Raw genomic sequence first — 17,327 nt, forward strand, 5'->3', positions numbered from 1 at the left:
AAAAAGACAAATATATAAATATATATATATATCAGTATATTTTTCTTTTGTTTCACTGTTCAGTACTGTAAAATGTGTTCAAAATACAAATAAAGGATGATTTTTAACAAATATGATAATAAATGTTCATTGATTTTCTTGTCACTTCCAGAACAGGATTGTACACTTGTTCAAACTTTTATGTGTGGCTAGGTGCATCTACTCACAGAAACCCTGTGCCTACTGAAAACAGCTTAGTTTTGGTTTAAGCAATTGTGCGCTTTTGTCCTGCTCAGATAAATTAATAACTGTAAACAATCAGGGTGACAGAGGGTCAAAAGGCTCTTTTTGCCTGGCATGTACAGTACAGTACTGTAACCTCCCCAGATGGTCCCATTCACAATCATTTTATTACGTAAAGTCTTCCTTGGTTGCTTTCGCTCTTGTTGAACATTTTGGAGACTGAATTAAGAAGCTAGCCATGGGAGCTAGCTTCTTAATGTGCAGACACTGAGGGGACCACATCTGCCAGAGCAGTACGGTAGTCTGGTGGATACATGGAGAACAGGAGGCTAGTAAAACAGAAGAAGTCTGGAACCACGAAGACTCTTTAATTAACTGGGCTAAAAGGGTCAAGAACCCACTGGACAACCCAACAGAAGTACTCCACAGAGAGGGGGAAACCTGACAGAAGGACAAATACAAACCTGACTCCAAAAAAGTTGAGACACAAATTGTGAATGAAAACAGAATGCAGTGAAGTGGAAGTTTTAAATTTCAATATTTGATTCAGAATAGAATATAGATAACATATCAAATGTTTAAAAGGAGACATTTTGAAATGTCATGACAAACATCGGCTCATTTAAGATTTCATGAGGGCTACACATTCCAAAAAAGTTGGGACAGGTAGCAATAAGACGCCGGAAAAGTTTAATGTACACATAAGAATCAGGGGGACCAATTTGCAATCTATTAGGTCAATTGGCAACATGATTGGGTATAAAAAGAGCCTTTCAGAGTGGCAGTGTCTTTTAGAAGTCAAGATGGGGAGAGGATCACCAATTCCCCCAATGCTGTGGAGAAAAATATTGACGCAATATCAGAAAGGAGTTTCTCAGAAGAAAATTGCAAAGAGTTTGAAGTTATCATCATCTACAGTGCATAATATCATCCAAAGATTCAGAGAATCTGGAACAATCTCTGTGCGTAAGGGTCAAGGCCGGAAGACCATACTGGATGCCCGTGATCTTTAGGCCCTTAGACGGCACTGCATCACATACAGGAATGCTACTGTAATGGAAATCACAGCATGGGCTCAGGAATACTTCCAAAAAACATTGTCATGCCTAAACATGATCCAGAAGCGCTGGCGTTTTCTCTGGGCCAAGGCTCATTTAAAATGGACTGTGGCAAAGTGGAAAACTGTTCTGTGGCCAGATGAATCAAAATTTGAAGTTCTTTTTTCATGTCATCCAGACTAAAGGGGACAAGGACAACCCAAGTTGTTATCAGCGCTCAATTCAGAAGCCTGCATCTCTGATGGTATGGGGTTGCATGCATGCGTGTGGCATGGGCAGCTTACACGTCTGAAAAGGCACCATCAATGCTGAAAGGTATATCCAAGTTCTAGAACGACATATGCTCCCATCCAGACAATGTCTCTTTCAGGGAAGACCCTGCATTTTTCAACTTGACAATGCCAGACCTCATACTGCATCAATTACAACATCATGGCTGTGTAGGAGAAGGATCCGGGTACTGAAAACGCCAGCCTGCAGTCCAGATCTTTCAACCTTAGAAAACATTTGCCGCCTCATAAAGAGGAAGATGCGACAAAGAAGACCTAACAACTAGAAGCCTGTATTAGACAAGAATGGGACAACATTCCTTTTCCTAAACATGAGCAACTTGTCTCCTCAGTCCCCAGGCGTTTGCAGACTGTTATAAAAAGAAGAGGGGATTCCACACAGTGGTAAACATGGCCTTGTCCTAACTTTTTTGAGATGTGTTGATGCCATGAAATTTAAAATCAACTTATTTTTCCCCCTAAAATGATAAATTTTCTCAGTTAAAACATTTGATATTGTCATCTTTGTTGTATTCTAAATTAAATATTGAAATTTGAAACTTCACATCATTGCATTCTGTTTTTATTCACAATTTGTACTGTATAACAACTTTTGTGGAATCGGGTTTGTATATTAGAAATAAGTAATTGAACCAGAAATAGTTCATCATTCAGGCTTTTATGGTGGAACAGCTAGTTAAAGGAAATGGCTGAGTAGCATGAGGAAGATACAGGATACTACTCATAAATACCTGGTACTGGTTATGCCAAATGTCTGCCAAATTCCTAAATGTAAATGTAAATGCCATCATTATGGGGAGGGACAATTGTGCCAGCAGCATGTTGTGGGAAAGTTTCTCAATCGTAGGGACAAAAAGACTGGCTACAAATAATAAAAGGGTAAATACAGTTAAATACAGGAAAGTCCTCGAAGAAAACCTGTTTCAGCATGCATATGACATCAAACTGGGGGGAAATATATATTTCAGCATGGCAACCGCCCAAAGTATTCTGCCAAGACAACTTAAGAACAAGTTAAAATGTCGTTGATGTGTCAAAGCCCAGACTTGAACCTGTGTGGAGACCTGAAAGTTGGAGTTCACAGATGCTCTCCATCTGATCTGTGCCTTTATGCTGGAAGAGGAAAAAACCTCCATGCGTGACTTAGTCATCTAACTGTGATAAGCAATGTATTTTTAACAGGTGAATATGTATGCATGTTGATTAATATATGTACAGTACAACCCTTCTTTTGCCAGAGACAGGAGTCAGGAGATCCGAGATGACTCACTACCTCCCCACTCAACAGGAAAACTTCGGTTACGAAGATATCACGTAAACCAGACAAGCACTCGACCTCGTAGACCTATTAAGTTCCTAAGTCTGGCAACTTAAATCTTATGATTGACAGGGTAGAAAGCAGCTGTGAGGTTGAGGAGGGTTAGTATGACAGGAGAATTACCGTCTAATGCTAGCAAAATGTCATTCTGAACCTTTAATAAAGCTTATTCAGTGCTATGGTAAGACCTAATTCCAGACTGAAATGTGTCATAGATCTAATGGTTATTTAAATGATCTTGTAAATAATATTTGAGGGTGATGATGATGTTTCTGTATTCATAAAGAGAAAACCCCAGATTTAGCGTTCACTGCATTGTGATAATCTGTTAGACATTCTCTAAGGTGAATTAGATAACCATGAAGTATTTTTTTTCTACTTCCCCTGCGACGCCTCCTGACGGTCCGAGTGTGATCGTTAAGCCAGGGATCCTTATGGAGTTTAGTGTTTCTTTGTTTGATGGAAGCAACAGATCCCATCAAAAATGAAAAAAAAAAAAAAGGCAGGGTTCATATAGTCAAGGATTCCATCATAAGGAAATATAGAAAGATCCATGAAAATCCCTGGGAGATCTGGACTGAGGATGTTTTTCATACCATTCTTTATTTCTGGCTGTGTTCTTAGGCAATATTGTGAGTGAATGGTACCATTAGTCCTGTGTCATCCCAACAGTAACTCATCTTGAGACCATTCATGTGTAAGGTTGCTTGCAAATATTAACTCTTTGCATAAACTTAATGTTAAAGTCAATAAAAGCCTTTGATACTTGAAATGAAATGCTTGTAGTTATACTTCAGTATACCAGAGAAACATCTGACACAAAGATCTAAAAACACTCAAGCAGCAGACTTTTGGGAAAACTAATATTTGGGTCATTCTCAAAACTTTTGGCACCAGCTGTAGAACTCATGTAAAGGTGAGGATGGCTGCAGTTATTCACTGCTCAGTCTGAGAAGCGGCCATGTTGGTGTGACGTCACCGACTGAAGCAGGGGTTCGCAAGACGAACTGGGAATTCCGAGGTGGGACTGAATCTTCTGAAATAATTTGAGGTAAATTTCCGTTAAGCGATGCATTTTATTTATTTTTGTTTCCCCAGTCTGTTATAAAGTCACCACAAAATCTCTCTCTCTCTCTCTCTCTCACACACACACACACACACACACACGCACGCACACTTATTCCACCAGTCAGAACACAACACCGCAGCACACGTCAGCACGCGCGGAGGTCGCACCGGAAGTGCGAAATGAATGATTAGCTTGAGGTGCTATTTTGTTTAGCTCTGATACGATAATCCGCTTTCTACAAACCCCAAACACCGTGAGTATGATAATAATACACGTTTTCCTATTTACATGATGATTATTATTATATTGAATAATGTATCATGTAATAATAAAGGTAAACGTTATGTCATGTTTTAGCTAGATCTGTCAGTGTCATGCTGACAGATCTAGCTAAGGTATCTGAGCTAGCATCTGAGCTTAGGTAGCTAATTAACTTTAAAGCAAAGCAGAGGCTTTTATTATTTTTTTATTCTGAGCACAAATAATAGATCAACTAGACGTTTCTAGCAGTTTCTGTTAAGATATATTAATGCATGAGGTTTATGTTTTTTTTTTGTGGCTTAGAACTGAATAAACCTGACAGAATGCTTTTCAGGCTTCCTCGTTAACGCTACATGTAAATGTTTCCTGTGTTGTGTTTTTTGGTCAGATATGATCTTTCCTCGACATCCTTCTGCCCTGCTCCTGATGATGAGCTACACATACCTGCTTCTCCTGAGCCTGGCTGTGGCCTCAGCTATGGCCGTGGAGGTCCAGAGACCTCGGGGAGTTCCCCTAACCAGTAAGAAATCCCAGTCTACCCCATAACCCCAGTTATTCCAAATGTGTTCAGGGGAAATAAGAGAAAGCACGCTCACAACCTCTCTAGATGACGCCACTGGCATTTTAAATCAGTCGTTTTCAATAATTTTTATTTCAAATTGTGTACATGAAGAAGAAAGATATGGATAAACTCTATTTGTTAAGGATTGGTACAGTTATTATCTTTTAAAATTCTGTACATTGCCTACATCTCCCTGAAACAGACTTGTTGCCTTAATTTTTGCTTAATTTCTAATTGTTTAAATTATGCAATAATTGACTTTAATGAATAAATGCACTCCAGTTAAGTTTAATGTTAAGATAATTATAATATACAGTGGGGCAAAAAAGTATTTAGTTAGCCACCAATGCTAAGATGCAAAGATGAGAGAGGCCTGTAATTTTCATCATAGGTATACCTTAACCATAAGAAACAAAATAATAAGAAAAAATAAATCCGGAAGATCACATTGTAGGATTTTTAAAGAATTTATTTGCAAATTATGGTGGAAAATATGTACTTGGTCAATAACAAAATTTCATCTCAATACTTTGTTATAAACACTTTAATGGCAATGACCAAGGTTAAACGTTTTCTGTAAGTCTTCACAAGGTTTTCACACACTGTTGCTGGTATTTTGGCCCATTCCTCCATGCAGATCTCCTCTAGAACAGTGATGTTTTGGGGCTGTCGCTGGGCAACACAAACTTTCAACTCCCTCCAAAGATTTTTTATGGGGTTGAGATCTGGAGACTGGCTAGGCCACTCCAGGACCTTGAAATGCTTTTTACGAAGCCAGTCATTTGTTGCCCAGGCAGTGTGTTTGGGATCATTGTCATGCTGAAAGACCCAGCCACGTTTCATCTTCAGTGCCCTTGCTGATGGAAGGAGGTTTTCACTCAAACTCTCACGATACATGGCCCCATTCATTCTTTCCTTTAGACGGATCAGTCATCCTGGTCCCTTTGCAGTAAAACAGCCCCAAATCATGATTTTTCTACTGCTTCACAGTAGGTATGGTGTTCTTTGGATGCATCTCAGCATTCTTTCTCCTCCAAACACACAGACAAGTTGAATTTTTACTGATGTTTTCCTGGTATTCTTATTTATCTTATTTTACTGAGGAATTTACCAATTAATTCATTAAAAATCTTTCAATGTAATTTTCTGGATTTTTTTTATTTATCTTGTCTCTTATAGTTGAGGTTTACCTATGATGAAAATTACAGGCCTCTCTCATCTTAAGTGGGAGAACTTGCACAACTGACTAAATACTTTTTTTGCCCCACTGTACAAATGTGTAAGCAACAGATGAGATCTTAAATAAACTTCAAGCTACAAAGAAATTATAAAATAAATAATACTGTGGCATAGTGGTTAGCACTGTGGCCTCCGCCTTCAGGGCCTGGGTTCAAATCCGACCCTGGGGCTATGTACATGGGATAACAGTACTCCAGTTTCCTCCAGCAGTCCAAAGACATGTAGATTAGACAAATTGGTGTCTTGATGGATTGGCACCACGTCCAGGGTGTACCCTAAGTCTCATGTGAGAGGCTCTAGGCCCCCGCGTTCCTGTATACAGGATAAGTAGTGTAGAAGATGAATGAGTGAATGAACTAGTTAATAAATAATAATAATAAGAATAAAATGAAAGAATAAAAAAATCAGATTTTTATTTTGGAATAGTTTTTTTTTTTTTTTAAGTCGTCATCCTAGGTCATGGCATCACCAACTTTAAGCATTTTGCATATTACTCTTATTTCTATCAAAAATACAAACAAAAATAAATAGAGGCAGTGATCAGTCATAATGAAAAAGGTTATACGCCTTCATAACTCACAAGCACAACACAAACAGGTGTTACCTGATGATAAGTGAACTTTTTTTTTTACATTATAAAATTCATCTAATCTAGCAACAAGTCTGTTAAGCTGTCATAACACTCATATCATAGTATAACCAGCATGTCATTGTAATCCTTTTCCGTCCACTTTTGTTTGCACAGAACGGCAATTCTATGATGAGAACAGCCCTTTTACTTGTCTAGACGGCTCCCGTACCATTTCTTTTGACCGAGTGAATGACGATTACTGCGACTGCAAGGATGGCTCTGATGAACCAGGTGAAAACTGAAACGCGCTCCCAGGACGATGACACCGTGTAATTTGTGCAACGAACGAACACAGATGCTTCTGAAACCCCCAAGAGGCTAAATTTATGGTTTATTATATGGAAATATTGTGAAAGCAGAGCTGTTTCAGTCTGTTACACATTGTGCTTTATGGATAGGGAACTTCCAGGTCTCTGTGGAGAAATACACTATATGTAAAAAAAAAAACTAAAAGAGCTGTTTGTGAAAACACCATGAGATAGTATTTAATGTACTTTTTGTATCTTAACTAACACCCGATAGTTTTGATCCTGAACCTTTATTTGACCCATAGGCACCGCTGCTTGTCCGAATGGGAGCTTCCACTGCACGAACGCCGGCTATCGCCCCACCTTCATCCCGTCCTCGCGCATTAACGACGGCATTTGTGGTGAGAGCCTCCACCTCACACTCAGGTGTAGCCTTAAAAAAACATTATGGGCGAAGCATTTGTTATCTTGTTTGGTAATAAAATTATGGGAAAAGTGTATGTGCACTAGTTTTGGTTTGTCCACAAACCATGCAAATATTTTTTCCTCACAGACTGCTGTGACACCACCGATGAGTACAACAGCGGGGCCAAATGTGAAAACACATGCAAGTAAGTCATTAAATGAGGCTTGTACAGGGAATCTACAATGTAGACGAACACCTGGGCTTTATATTAATAAATATGATGGTGTTTAATGAATAAAAACTAATTATTTGTTAACTAATAAATACTGTTGCATGTGTATTGAGTCTGTTTTTAAAATAAATTAAATGATGCTGTAGACGGTGGTGTAGTGGTTAGCACTGTCATATTTATCCTGTGCTTAGTGGGTTTTCCCCACAGTCCAAAGACATGTAGGTTAGGTTGATTGGTGTTCTTAAATTGCCCGTAGTGTGTGAGTCTGTGTATGTCTGTGTGCCCTGCGATGGATTGGCACTCTGTCCAGGGTGTACTCTGCCTCATGCCCTAAGTCTCCTGGGACAAAAGTATTGGGGATAAGCTAGATGTTTTCTGGCAAGTGTGACAAATATACAAAAAAAAACAGAAAGGGGCAAAAAAAAATTTCATGGCACTGTATTAAAAAAAATAATAATAAATTATTTAATCTGTCTGAGCAGTTGAGGGTTAAGGGCTATTGTGTTCATGGCAGCTTGTAAGTGGAAGCTCATTACTCAAAGTTGTTGATGTTAAGACTATTTATAATGTAAAGCATCAGATGTTGCATACAGTTGTCATGTATGTACATACAGTTAAAGAAATTATTTGCACAAATCTTTCTCCATGGTCGAACAGTCATTATATTTAAACCCAGTGCATAATGTCTGATATTTGACTGTTTGAGTGTAAGCTGTTAAAAGTTGAGAGAGCTTTAAGTAAAAACAGCGTTGGCGTGCGACAATGCACTTAACACTCTGCTGGTTCTCAGGGAGCTAGGCCGAAAGGAGAGAGAGGTTCTGCAGAAGATGGCCGAGATTACCAAGGAAGGTTTCCTCCTCAAACAGCAGCTTATCCAGGAAGCTAAGAAAACCCAACAAGAAAAACAGGTTAAAAACATTATCCGCACTGTCGCTTACTGAGTTCAGCCTGGACGTGACTCGGATGTGAAAAGTGCTGTGTGTCTTCGATAGAAAAAGCTGGCTGACCTGCAGGACAGTAAGAAGGAGCTGGAGGACAAGGTGGAGGATATGAGGACCATTAAAGAGACAGCAGAGCAGCCAGAGAAGGAAGCCAAAGAGCGCCATCTTAAGGCCTGGGAAGGCAAGTGCAGTTGTTTTTCATCATTTCTTTTTTGTCTCAAAATAAATTTTAATTTAAAGTATACTGCTGTATGTTCGATGTTATTTGTAATCAGTGTTTATAGCTGTGCTTAAAAATTGTAGTGAGTCACCAGTTCAACTGTCCGATGTGTCTTTGAGCCGTGTCGTCCCTCTGCTTTGCTGATATTACAGAACAAAAAGCTGCGATCAGTAAAGAGAAGGACAAAGCTAAAATGGCAGAAGCTTTTCTAGAGCTGGATGATGATGCGGATGGCTTGTAAGTGCAGCTGTGTGTGTGTGTGTATGCCTGTGTGCGTAAGAACTCAAATGTGTTTGTGTAATTTTTTTTTTTAGCCAGTTAATTTATTTCTTTTTTCCCTCTTTTTCTTTCTCAGTGTTTCAGTTGCCGAGCTGCAGACGCACACAGAGCTCGATTCAGATTCAGATGGCACTTTTACTGAGACAGAGGCCCAGGTATGTTTACTTTATTCTTCTTTCTTTCTGTTCTTTGTTTGCTCCGTTTACTCCCGATGACTGTAGTGTGATTTCCTCCTCAGGGGTTGCTAGGAGGAGTTGACCAGGTGGACACAGGAACTTTTGAAAATTTGTGGAGCAACATTAAGGACAAGTACATTTCAGAGGTCAGTAAACATTAGTCTTATAAACAAAAAGAAAGAGAGAGAGACACGCACTGACAAGAATATAGATTTGGCTTGTCTTTTTTTTTAGCTCCTGTTTTTGTCATATAGAATAGTTACTCCACATGACAGCGTTTATATGTGAACTGCATCCTATATACGAAATGTCTGAATCTCTGAAACTATTGATGATAGTCCATCCCTTTGTTTTGTTTTCGAACAACAATCAAATCTCTACAGTAAAATGTAACATATACATATGGTGGTTTTTTAAAAAAAAATTTTAAATACAAACCTTTTCATACGGTTAAAATGTCCTTCCATTACTCCATCAAGACATCTCTGATGCTCAGGAAACACCCACAGCCATTGCTCTTGATTTAGATTTCTTTTTACTAATGATGAATTATTTCCAACATTGTTCATCAGCTCAGTTTGAAAGATCACAGGCCTTTGCAAAGATCAGAGCTGCAAGGACGCATAATATGCAATGCAGTTTAGCTGTAATATTATAGCACACTGCCCAGCCTAAAAGTCACAGACTCTAATATTTCATTTTCAACAGCCTTTAGTCTATAGCACATTTACCACAGCATTGTTGTGACAACCTTGATTTATTTTTGTTCAGAGTTAAATTAAACTTCTGGCTGAGATTTTATATTAGTGTTGAAAGTTGAACTGCTCCATAAAACCGCTTCATGCGCTTCCCTTCTTACCCTGACACACTCATCGCTCTGGAATAGGCTCAATCTGGACTCAAGTCACATGACCTTTATGCTTCTCTAGCCAACTGAAGTTTTTTTTTTATTTTTTTTTTAGCCTAACTAGTGGTTTTCATAGTGTACTAATATACACCGTCACTAAATGTTTTTTTGTGATATATGTAGATGTTAACATTTCTGTTTATTCCCACCAATTTAAAAACATAGATTTGGTATGAAAGTACCTGTTGCTGAATCAGATTTTTGGGGAAATGTATATTTAGAACATCATTTCTTTTTAAGAAAAATGTGTTTAGGTCTATAGGAGGACACAGTGGCCTGGTGGTTAGTACTGTGGTCTTGCACCTCCAGGGTCGAGGGTTCGATTCCACCCCCAGGCCCGAGTACTCCAGGCTCTTCCCACAGTCCAAGGACATGCAGATTAGGCTAATTGACGTTCCCAAATTGCCTGTAGTGTGTGTTTGCTTTTTTGCCCTGTAATGGATCGGCCACGATTTCACTGGGATATGCTTCAGGTCTCGCCTGACCCTGTATAGGATAAGTGCTATAGAGAATAAAGTAGTGTTAAAGTTTAAACCACGTACACATATTCACGTTGGACTGATTTGTTGCAGTCTCAACCTAAGGAGCCAGCACCAGTGGAGACGCCCACAGAAGTGAGCAAAGAACCCATCGTTGACAACGAACCTGAGCCATACCCCGATGATGACGAGGTTCCAGATGATGATGACGAGGACACCGATGAGGATGATGATTATCCAGAAGAAGATATCGATAAGGTGAGAAGTAGATCTACCTGTATACTGGCCCAAAATTCTCACTTTTTGCATTTTATTTATTTATTTATTTATTTTTCTCAGGCTCCTTCCAGCGTCAAGACTCCAGAGAAGACAGAGGAAGAAGACACCATGCCGCCTTATGATGTAGAGACTCAAGCGTTGATTGACGGTTAGTAGGACTTTTCTTACTAACACACCGGTATGTTGTCACCTCATCAATTCACTTCTGTGACAAGCTTCATGACTCTCTTCTCTGACCCGCAGTCGCTCAGAGAGCCAGAGATGGCTTCGAAGAATCGGAGCGAGCGATGCGTGAAGTGGAAGATCAGATCAAGTCAGTGCAGTTACACGTCAGTCTGTTTATGAAAGTTTTAGTGCACAGTGTTTTGACTTGGATCTTTAAACCTGTTTGCTTAAAATCTGCAGGAACATTGAGAAGGAGCTCTCCTTTGATTTTGGGCCCAGCTCTGAGTTCGCTTATCTTTACAGCCAGTGCTACGAGCTCAGCACTAGCGAGTAAGTTAACCAGAAACCACACGACAGAGACGCAGTAGCAGAATGTCGTGTTCTCGTTATTATTAACTCTTTTGGTATACTTCTGTTAAAAAAAAAAAGGGAATCCCACATCAACATGTAACTGTATCTAAAAAGGTTATAGAACTGTATTGCTTTGTTACAGTTATTTAAGTGTTTTTTGATGCAAAATAAATTACATTTAGATCGAGCCGCTTTGCTAATATTCCTCATTCTGGTTATAGATATATCTACAGACTCTGTCCATTTAACCGCGTTTCCCAGAAGCCTAAATACGGAGGCTCAGAGACTAATCTCGGGTAAGAGCATCTCCAGCTGATTTAAGGATCCTTACACTGTTCTAAGGAAATGGTTATTGTAATCATTCTCGTTCGTGTGTGTGTGTGTGTAGGACATGGGGAACCTGGGCAGGGCCTGAGGACAATAAGTACCTTGTGATGAAGTATGAGCATGGCACAGGGTGCTGGCAGGGACCAAACAGGTCCACCACAGTAAGGCATTGTTTCTACTCCACTGCTGTGTTTTTTTCTAATTAACACAGTGTCTCAGTGTGTCTCAGTCAGTTAAGTTGAGGTTTTAAGCTGTATGTCCTATTAGTTAGACTTTTCAATGCAGAGAGTTGTCTGACGGACTTACTGCATTCACGCGCATCCTAGCGGTCCACTGATAATCAGAAGAACATAACCACCCCGTCAGACTAAACCATCTCCGTCAGAACAGTGTGTCAGAACATATTAACCATATAAACACTTTAGTCAAAGGTTTGTCTTGTTAGAATAACTGTTTTCTTTTTGCACATTTGCCACACATGGGGGTAACATTTATATGAGGTGATGAGTATTGAGGCTCCTGATCAGTAAACTCTAATGAAAACGTGTCTTTACTTTAGACTTTCATACTCTGCTGTGCTGGAGAAAGGGGAACTGATGCACCATCAAATTTTGTGTAAAGAAAGTAGAATAAAATTTGATTAGCAAGTGGTGACAAGGTAAAAATCCTCCAGAGATGACGAGGAAGAAACCTTGAGAGGAACCAGACTCAACAGGGAACCCATCCTTATTTGGGTGATACCGTGTGCTTTGACGCTGAAAGTTCAGTAAAACAGGGAATGTGTTTAAATTAGTATAAAGTCACTTTCATATGTTTGAGAATGGGGTAGAAAACTGTTGAGCACACTGCAGTCGTGAGTCATCAGAGAAGAGCTGTCTGCATCAGCCGAGTACAGGGCCACCTTCATGGTCGTTCAGCAAGCAGAACATGTCGGGCGCTCCTCATAAGGAGCCCGGGGCCTCCATGTGACGAGTACTCCAACCGGAAGCGAGGCACTAGGCTGTGGGTCTGGAGAGACAGAGGGATCAGAATCGCTGGCAACTCAGGAGTGCCATGTGTCGCTTAACATAAAGAGAGAGAGAGAGAGAGAAAATAATTAGGTATGCTTAAAGTCACATAATGTATACTTTCATAATGTAGGATAAGCGGTAATGCTATTTTAGATAAATATTACACACAGTAGATAAACAACTGCTGTTTAGGAAAAGAAAGAGGATCAACATGTGATTAAAATAAGATCAGCTTTTACACCGTTACCATAATTTTGCAAAAAGTACAGGTAGTCCCTGACTTACAAAAACCTGAGTTACAAATTTCCACAGATACGAACTGACCACTGGTTCAATCATGAAAGTAGCTTATGGCTATTGTACAAACATAAACACTGCGGTGCCCCAGATACCAATATTTACAATTCTATACACTATTTTCAGTGTGTAAGTGAATGTATAAAATGGTGTATAATCCTAATTTTAGAAAATCCTCAACAGTCCACAGTCCAATTCAGGGGAAAACAGCTCTAAAACAAAATGGCATCCGGGATTCCCCTCGCGATTAAAGGCACAGAGACAGCACGCCTATATTTTACTATGCGAGATTAATTTTCTTAGGCACGACTACGATTTTTGGCCACATGATGGCAGTGTGGGGAAGGGGACAGAGATTTAGTCAAGTGGATTGTTATGCTTTACATTGTATATTCGTATAAAAGTGAGTCTTTTACACAAAGGTGTAAAAGAGTCACTTTATCAGACTTAAGAACAAATCAGACTTACGAATGTGCTCTCGGAACGTTACTCGTTTGTAAATCGACCTGCAGAAGGGTAAAACCCGCTGAATGATGCTGTAACATAAGTTGGGGGATCTGTGATGCTTGTTTGCTAAGATTGATGCTTTAATAAACTTAATGATCAGTAAAGACAATATGGTTGCATCTGCACTTCTGCTCATTTAAACCAAGATTTGAAAAATGTTCCAGCTTAAACACTATTTAATAAACTGCATATCTCTGCATGTTTCTCTATCTCTGGGACATCTTGCACAATTGTCAGTGTGTTTCATTTAAATTTCCAATTTAGGTAAAGATGACCTGTGGGAAAGAGACTACAGTCACAACCACCTCGGAACCGAGCCGCTGTGAGTACCTGATGGAGTTCATCACGCCCGCCGTGTGCCAGGAGCCGGCCGTCGCTGACCATGGTCATGATGAGTTCTAATCCCCTGCGTCTTCAGCAGTGAGTTTAATACCAGTGAACCAACACTGATTTATTCACACCAGAGGGCTGATTCACAACGCATACAAATTAGCAGTATTGTTTAAAAAAAACGCAGGGAGATGAGATGGATGCCAGGAGGAGGTCAGCACGAGCAGGAGAGGAAGGTCAGTGTGAGAGCTGTAGTGGCACACAGAGTGAAAACTGATTCTCAGCCCGTTTGTCTAAGGAGGAAATAATTTATTTGTGTAGGAAAAACAGTTTTAGAACCAGTGTGTAATATATGTATATGTATATACACACACACACACACACACACACACACATATATATAATCTCCTGAACTCCAAACTGAATGTCAGAATGGGAAAGAAAGGTGATTTAAATGCCTTGTTGATGCTAGAGGTCAGAGGAGAATGGGCCGACTGATTCGAGCTGATAGAAGAGCCACTTTGACTGAAATAACCACTCGTTACAACCGAGGTATGCAGCAAAGCATTTGTGAAGCCACAACACGCACAACCTTGAGGCGGATGGGCTACAACAACAGAAGACCCCACCGGGTACCACTCATCTCCACTACAAATAGGAAAAAGAGGCTAAAATTTGCACAAGCTCACCAAAATTGGACATTTGAAGACTGGAAAAATTTTGTCTGGTCTGATGATTCTCGATTTCTGTTGAGACATTCAAATGGTAGAGTCAGAATTTGGCGTAAACAGAACATGGATCCATCATGCTTGTTACCACTGTGCAGGCTGGTGGTGGTGGTGGTGTAATGGTGCTGGATGTTTTCTTGGCACACCCTTAGTGCCAATTGGGCATCGTTTAAATGCCACAGGCTACCTGAGCATTGTTTCTGACCTTGTCCATCCCTTTATGACCACCATGTACCCATTCTCTGATGGCAGGACTTCCAGCAGGATAATGCACCATGTCATAAAGCTCGAATCATTTTCTTGAACATGACAATGAGTTCACTGTACTAAAATGGCCTCCACAGTCACCAGATCTCAACCCAATAGAGCATCTTTGGGATGTGGTGGAACGGGAGCTTCGTGCCCTGGATGTGCATCCCACAAATCTCCATCAACTGCAAGATGCTATCCTATTAATATGGGCCAACATTTCTAAAGAATGCTTTCTGCATCTTGTTGAATCAATGCCACGTGGAATTAGGGCAGTTCTGAAGGTGAAAGGGGGTCAAACACCATATTAGTATGGTGTTCCTAATAATCCTTTAGGTGAGTGTGTGTGTATATATATATTATATATATATAGTAGCCTCTTTTTCCTATTTGTAGTGGAGATGAGTGGTACCCAGTGGGGTCTTCTGCTGTTGTAGCCCATCCGCCTCAAGGTTGTGCGTGTTGTGGCTTCACAAATGCTGTGCTGCATTCCTCGGTTGTAACGAGTGGTTATTTCTGTTGCTCTTCTATCAGCTCGAATCAGTCGGCCCATTCTCCTCTGAGCTCTAGCATCAACAAGGCATTTTCGCCCACAGGACTGCCGCATACTGGATGTTTTTCCCTTTTCACACCATTCTTTGTAAACCCTAGAAATGGTTGTGCGTGAAAATCCCAGTAACTGAGCAGATTGTGAAATATTTAGACTGGCCTGTTTGGCACCAACCATCATGCCACGCTCAAAATAGCTTAAATCACCTTTTTTTCCCATTCTGACATTCAGTTTGGAGTTCAGAAGATTGTCTTGACCAGGACCACACCCCTAAATGCATTAAAGCAATTGCCATGTGATTGGTTGATTAGATAATTGCATTAATGAGAAATTTAACAGGTGTTCCTAATAATCCTTTAGGTGAGTGTGTGTGTGTGTGTGTGTATATATATATATATATATATATATATATATATATTTTATAAATTCGGACCGGTGCTTAGAAATACCATCTCAAGACACTTCAAGCCATTTCTACACTCTGATATGATATGTAACACAATATGTAGGTTTAATCAGAAATGGCCCACAGTACACCATTGTTGCAGGTTAAAGCAATAAATAAAATAATCTTTTAGATAGAATAGTTTTTCACGTCTGGTGAAATTAACTAACCGCGCCTGGAGGAGCTGGCGACTGACATCTAAGATAGCTTACTAAGTAGGATGTAAAATCCCTTGTTCCTCACACTCACAAGTAATGCACTTGAGCAAGGGTTAAAACAGGATTTGGGATTCAGCCTTGATTAGGTTAGGAGATTAGGTTAGTTTAGAAGATAAAAGGTTAGTTTTGCAGCTGTAAATAAAAAACACTTTTAGGTTCAGGTGCGATTATTACTTGGTTAAAGCGTGTTGTTTAAGACGACATAACGTTATCAGATGTGTGTTCTTACTGAAAGTGCTTCTGTGACTGGTTGTGAATGTGGGTTTTGTCGGGCAGTTGCTCTCTCCTCAGTACTGCGGACCGTAAAGACCTACTCTCACCCACGCTGAGACCCACAGTTAGTGCTGTTAAACATAAACGATAGATAAAAGTCCCAGTGATGTTACTATCTGTCATCATCACTAGTGGAATGGCTCTCGTGCAATCAGATCGCCCTGTTGGAAATAACTGTAGTGTAATAAATGCTAATATTATATTTATATTATAATGTTAATAACTGCGACATTATTTATTATGTGTTTTTCCTCAATGTATCACCCAGACACAATAAAAAAAAAAACTTCCGCTCCTTCAGTAGGAGAGTTCAGTTGTCTTGTCTGATCATTTTAAAACAGATATTTTGCAGGAAAAAATTATAATACGAGAGAATCTTAAGTCTGAAAAATGTATTCATATGTAGTAAACTTACAGCATCTGCTGATGTTTCAGGTCATTTTATTTTTAGACATGCTTTTCCTATTCCGTACATAGAAAAGATGCATAATGACATAATGAAATGAAAAGGAAATGTATTTAAGAGAGAAATTCTCTTTCTGCACATGTGTTTGTATAATGGACTTGATGTTTGTATGTAATATTAGATTATAAAATCATACAATTATTAGAAATATAGATTTATATGAATTTTTATTCATTCATTTCAATAATCTTATTCTTTAAAACAGTAGACATGTGTGATATTGTGATAATAAGACCGCAGCTGCTTAACACTAACACTGGTACTCACTACTTTATTGCTCTTTATTTCAGTGCTCCAGGTCAGAGTGTGGGGAGCGTGTGTGCGTGTGTTCCAGCATCAGCCCCTCAGCCCTGTCCGCCTCATCTCTCCTCAAATCAACATTTTGGTGAAAATTAGTTGAAGATAATGTGCTGTGTAGTTGTCTCTGTTTTGTTTCTCTGTTTGTTTTTTATTGAAAGTGATTTCTGTTCACATTCAAATAAAGTCACATTTTAAGTTCATCACCCCTCTGTTCTCCTTTGAATTGTAGTGTTTGGTTTTTTTTTATTATCCAAACTATTCTTTAAAGGAGGCGGTGGTTAGCACTGTGGTCTC

The 17,327-nt window shown here is 39.5% G+C and overlaps 1 protein-coding gene across 1 annotated transcript; it reads left to right on the top strand.

Annotated features, from left to right (window-relative positions):
- Nucleotides 1-4,073: 4,073 nt before the first annotated feature.
- Nucleotides 4,074-17,233, top strand: prkcsh (protein kinase C substrate 80K-H). The gene is made up of 18 exons (XM_053492185.1): nucleotides 4,074-4,210; nucleotides 4,607-4,738; nucleotides 6,765-6,881; nucleotides 7,204-7,299; nucleotides 7,452-7,509; nucleotides 8,327-8,444; nucleotides 8,529-8,658; nucleotides 8,850-8,934; nucleotides 9,053-9,131; nucleotides 9,215-9,298; nucleotides 10,632-10,796; nucleotides 10,878-10,965; nucleotides 11,061-11,130; nucleotides 11,223-11,312; nucleotides 11,555-11,629; nucleotides 11,722-11,821; nucleotides 13,739-13,894; nucleotides 17,024-17,233. The coding sequence occupies exons 2-17, from the start codon at nucleotides 4,609-4,611 to the stop codon at nucleotides 13,874-13,876; spliced, it is 1,623 nt and encodes a 540-aa protein (XP_053348160.1). The 5' UTR covers nucleotides 4,074-4,210; nucleotides 4,607-4,608; the 3' UTR covers nucleotides 13,877-13,894; nucleotides 17,024-17,233.
- Nucleotides 17,234-17,327: the final 94 nt, after the last annotated feature.

The sequence above is a fragment of the Clarias gariepinus genome, chromosome 3 (assembly GCF_024256425.1).
Source record: "Clarias gariepinus isolate MV-2021 ecotype Netherlands chromosome 3, CGAR_prim_01v2, whole genome shotgun sequence".
Classification (NCBI taxonomy): domain Eukaryota; kingdom Metazoa; phylum Chordata; class Actinopteri; order Siluriformes; family Clariidae; genus Clarias; species Clarias gariepinus.

Coding starts and splice junctions, on each gene's coding strand:
- prkcsh (XM_053492185.1), top strand. CDS start 4,609: ATGATCTTTCCTCGACATCCTTCTGCCCTGCTCCTGATGATGAGCTAC. Junction 7,300..7,451: donor CATTAACGACGGCATTTGTG/GTGAGAGCCTCC, acceptor TTTTCCTCACAG/ACTGCTGTGACACCACCGAT. Junction 10,797..10,877: donor CAGAAGAAGATATCGATAAG/GTGAGAAGTAGA, acceptor TATTTTTCTCAG/GCTCCTTCCAGCGTCAAGAC.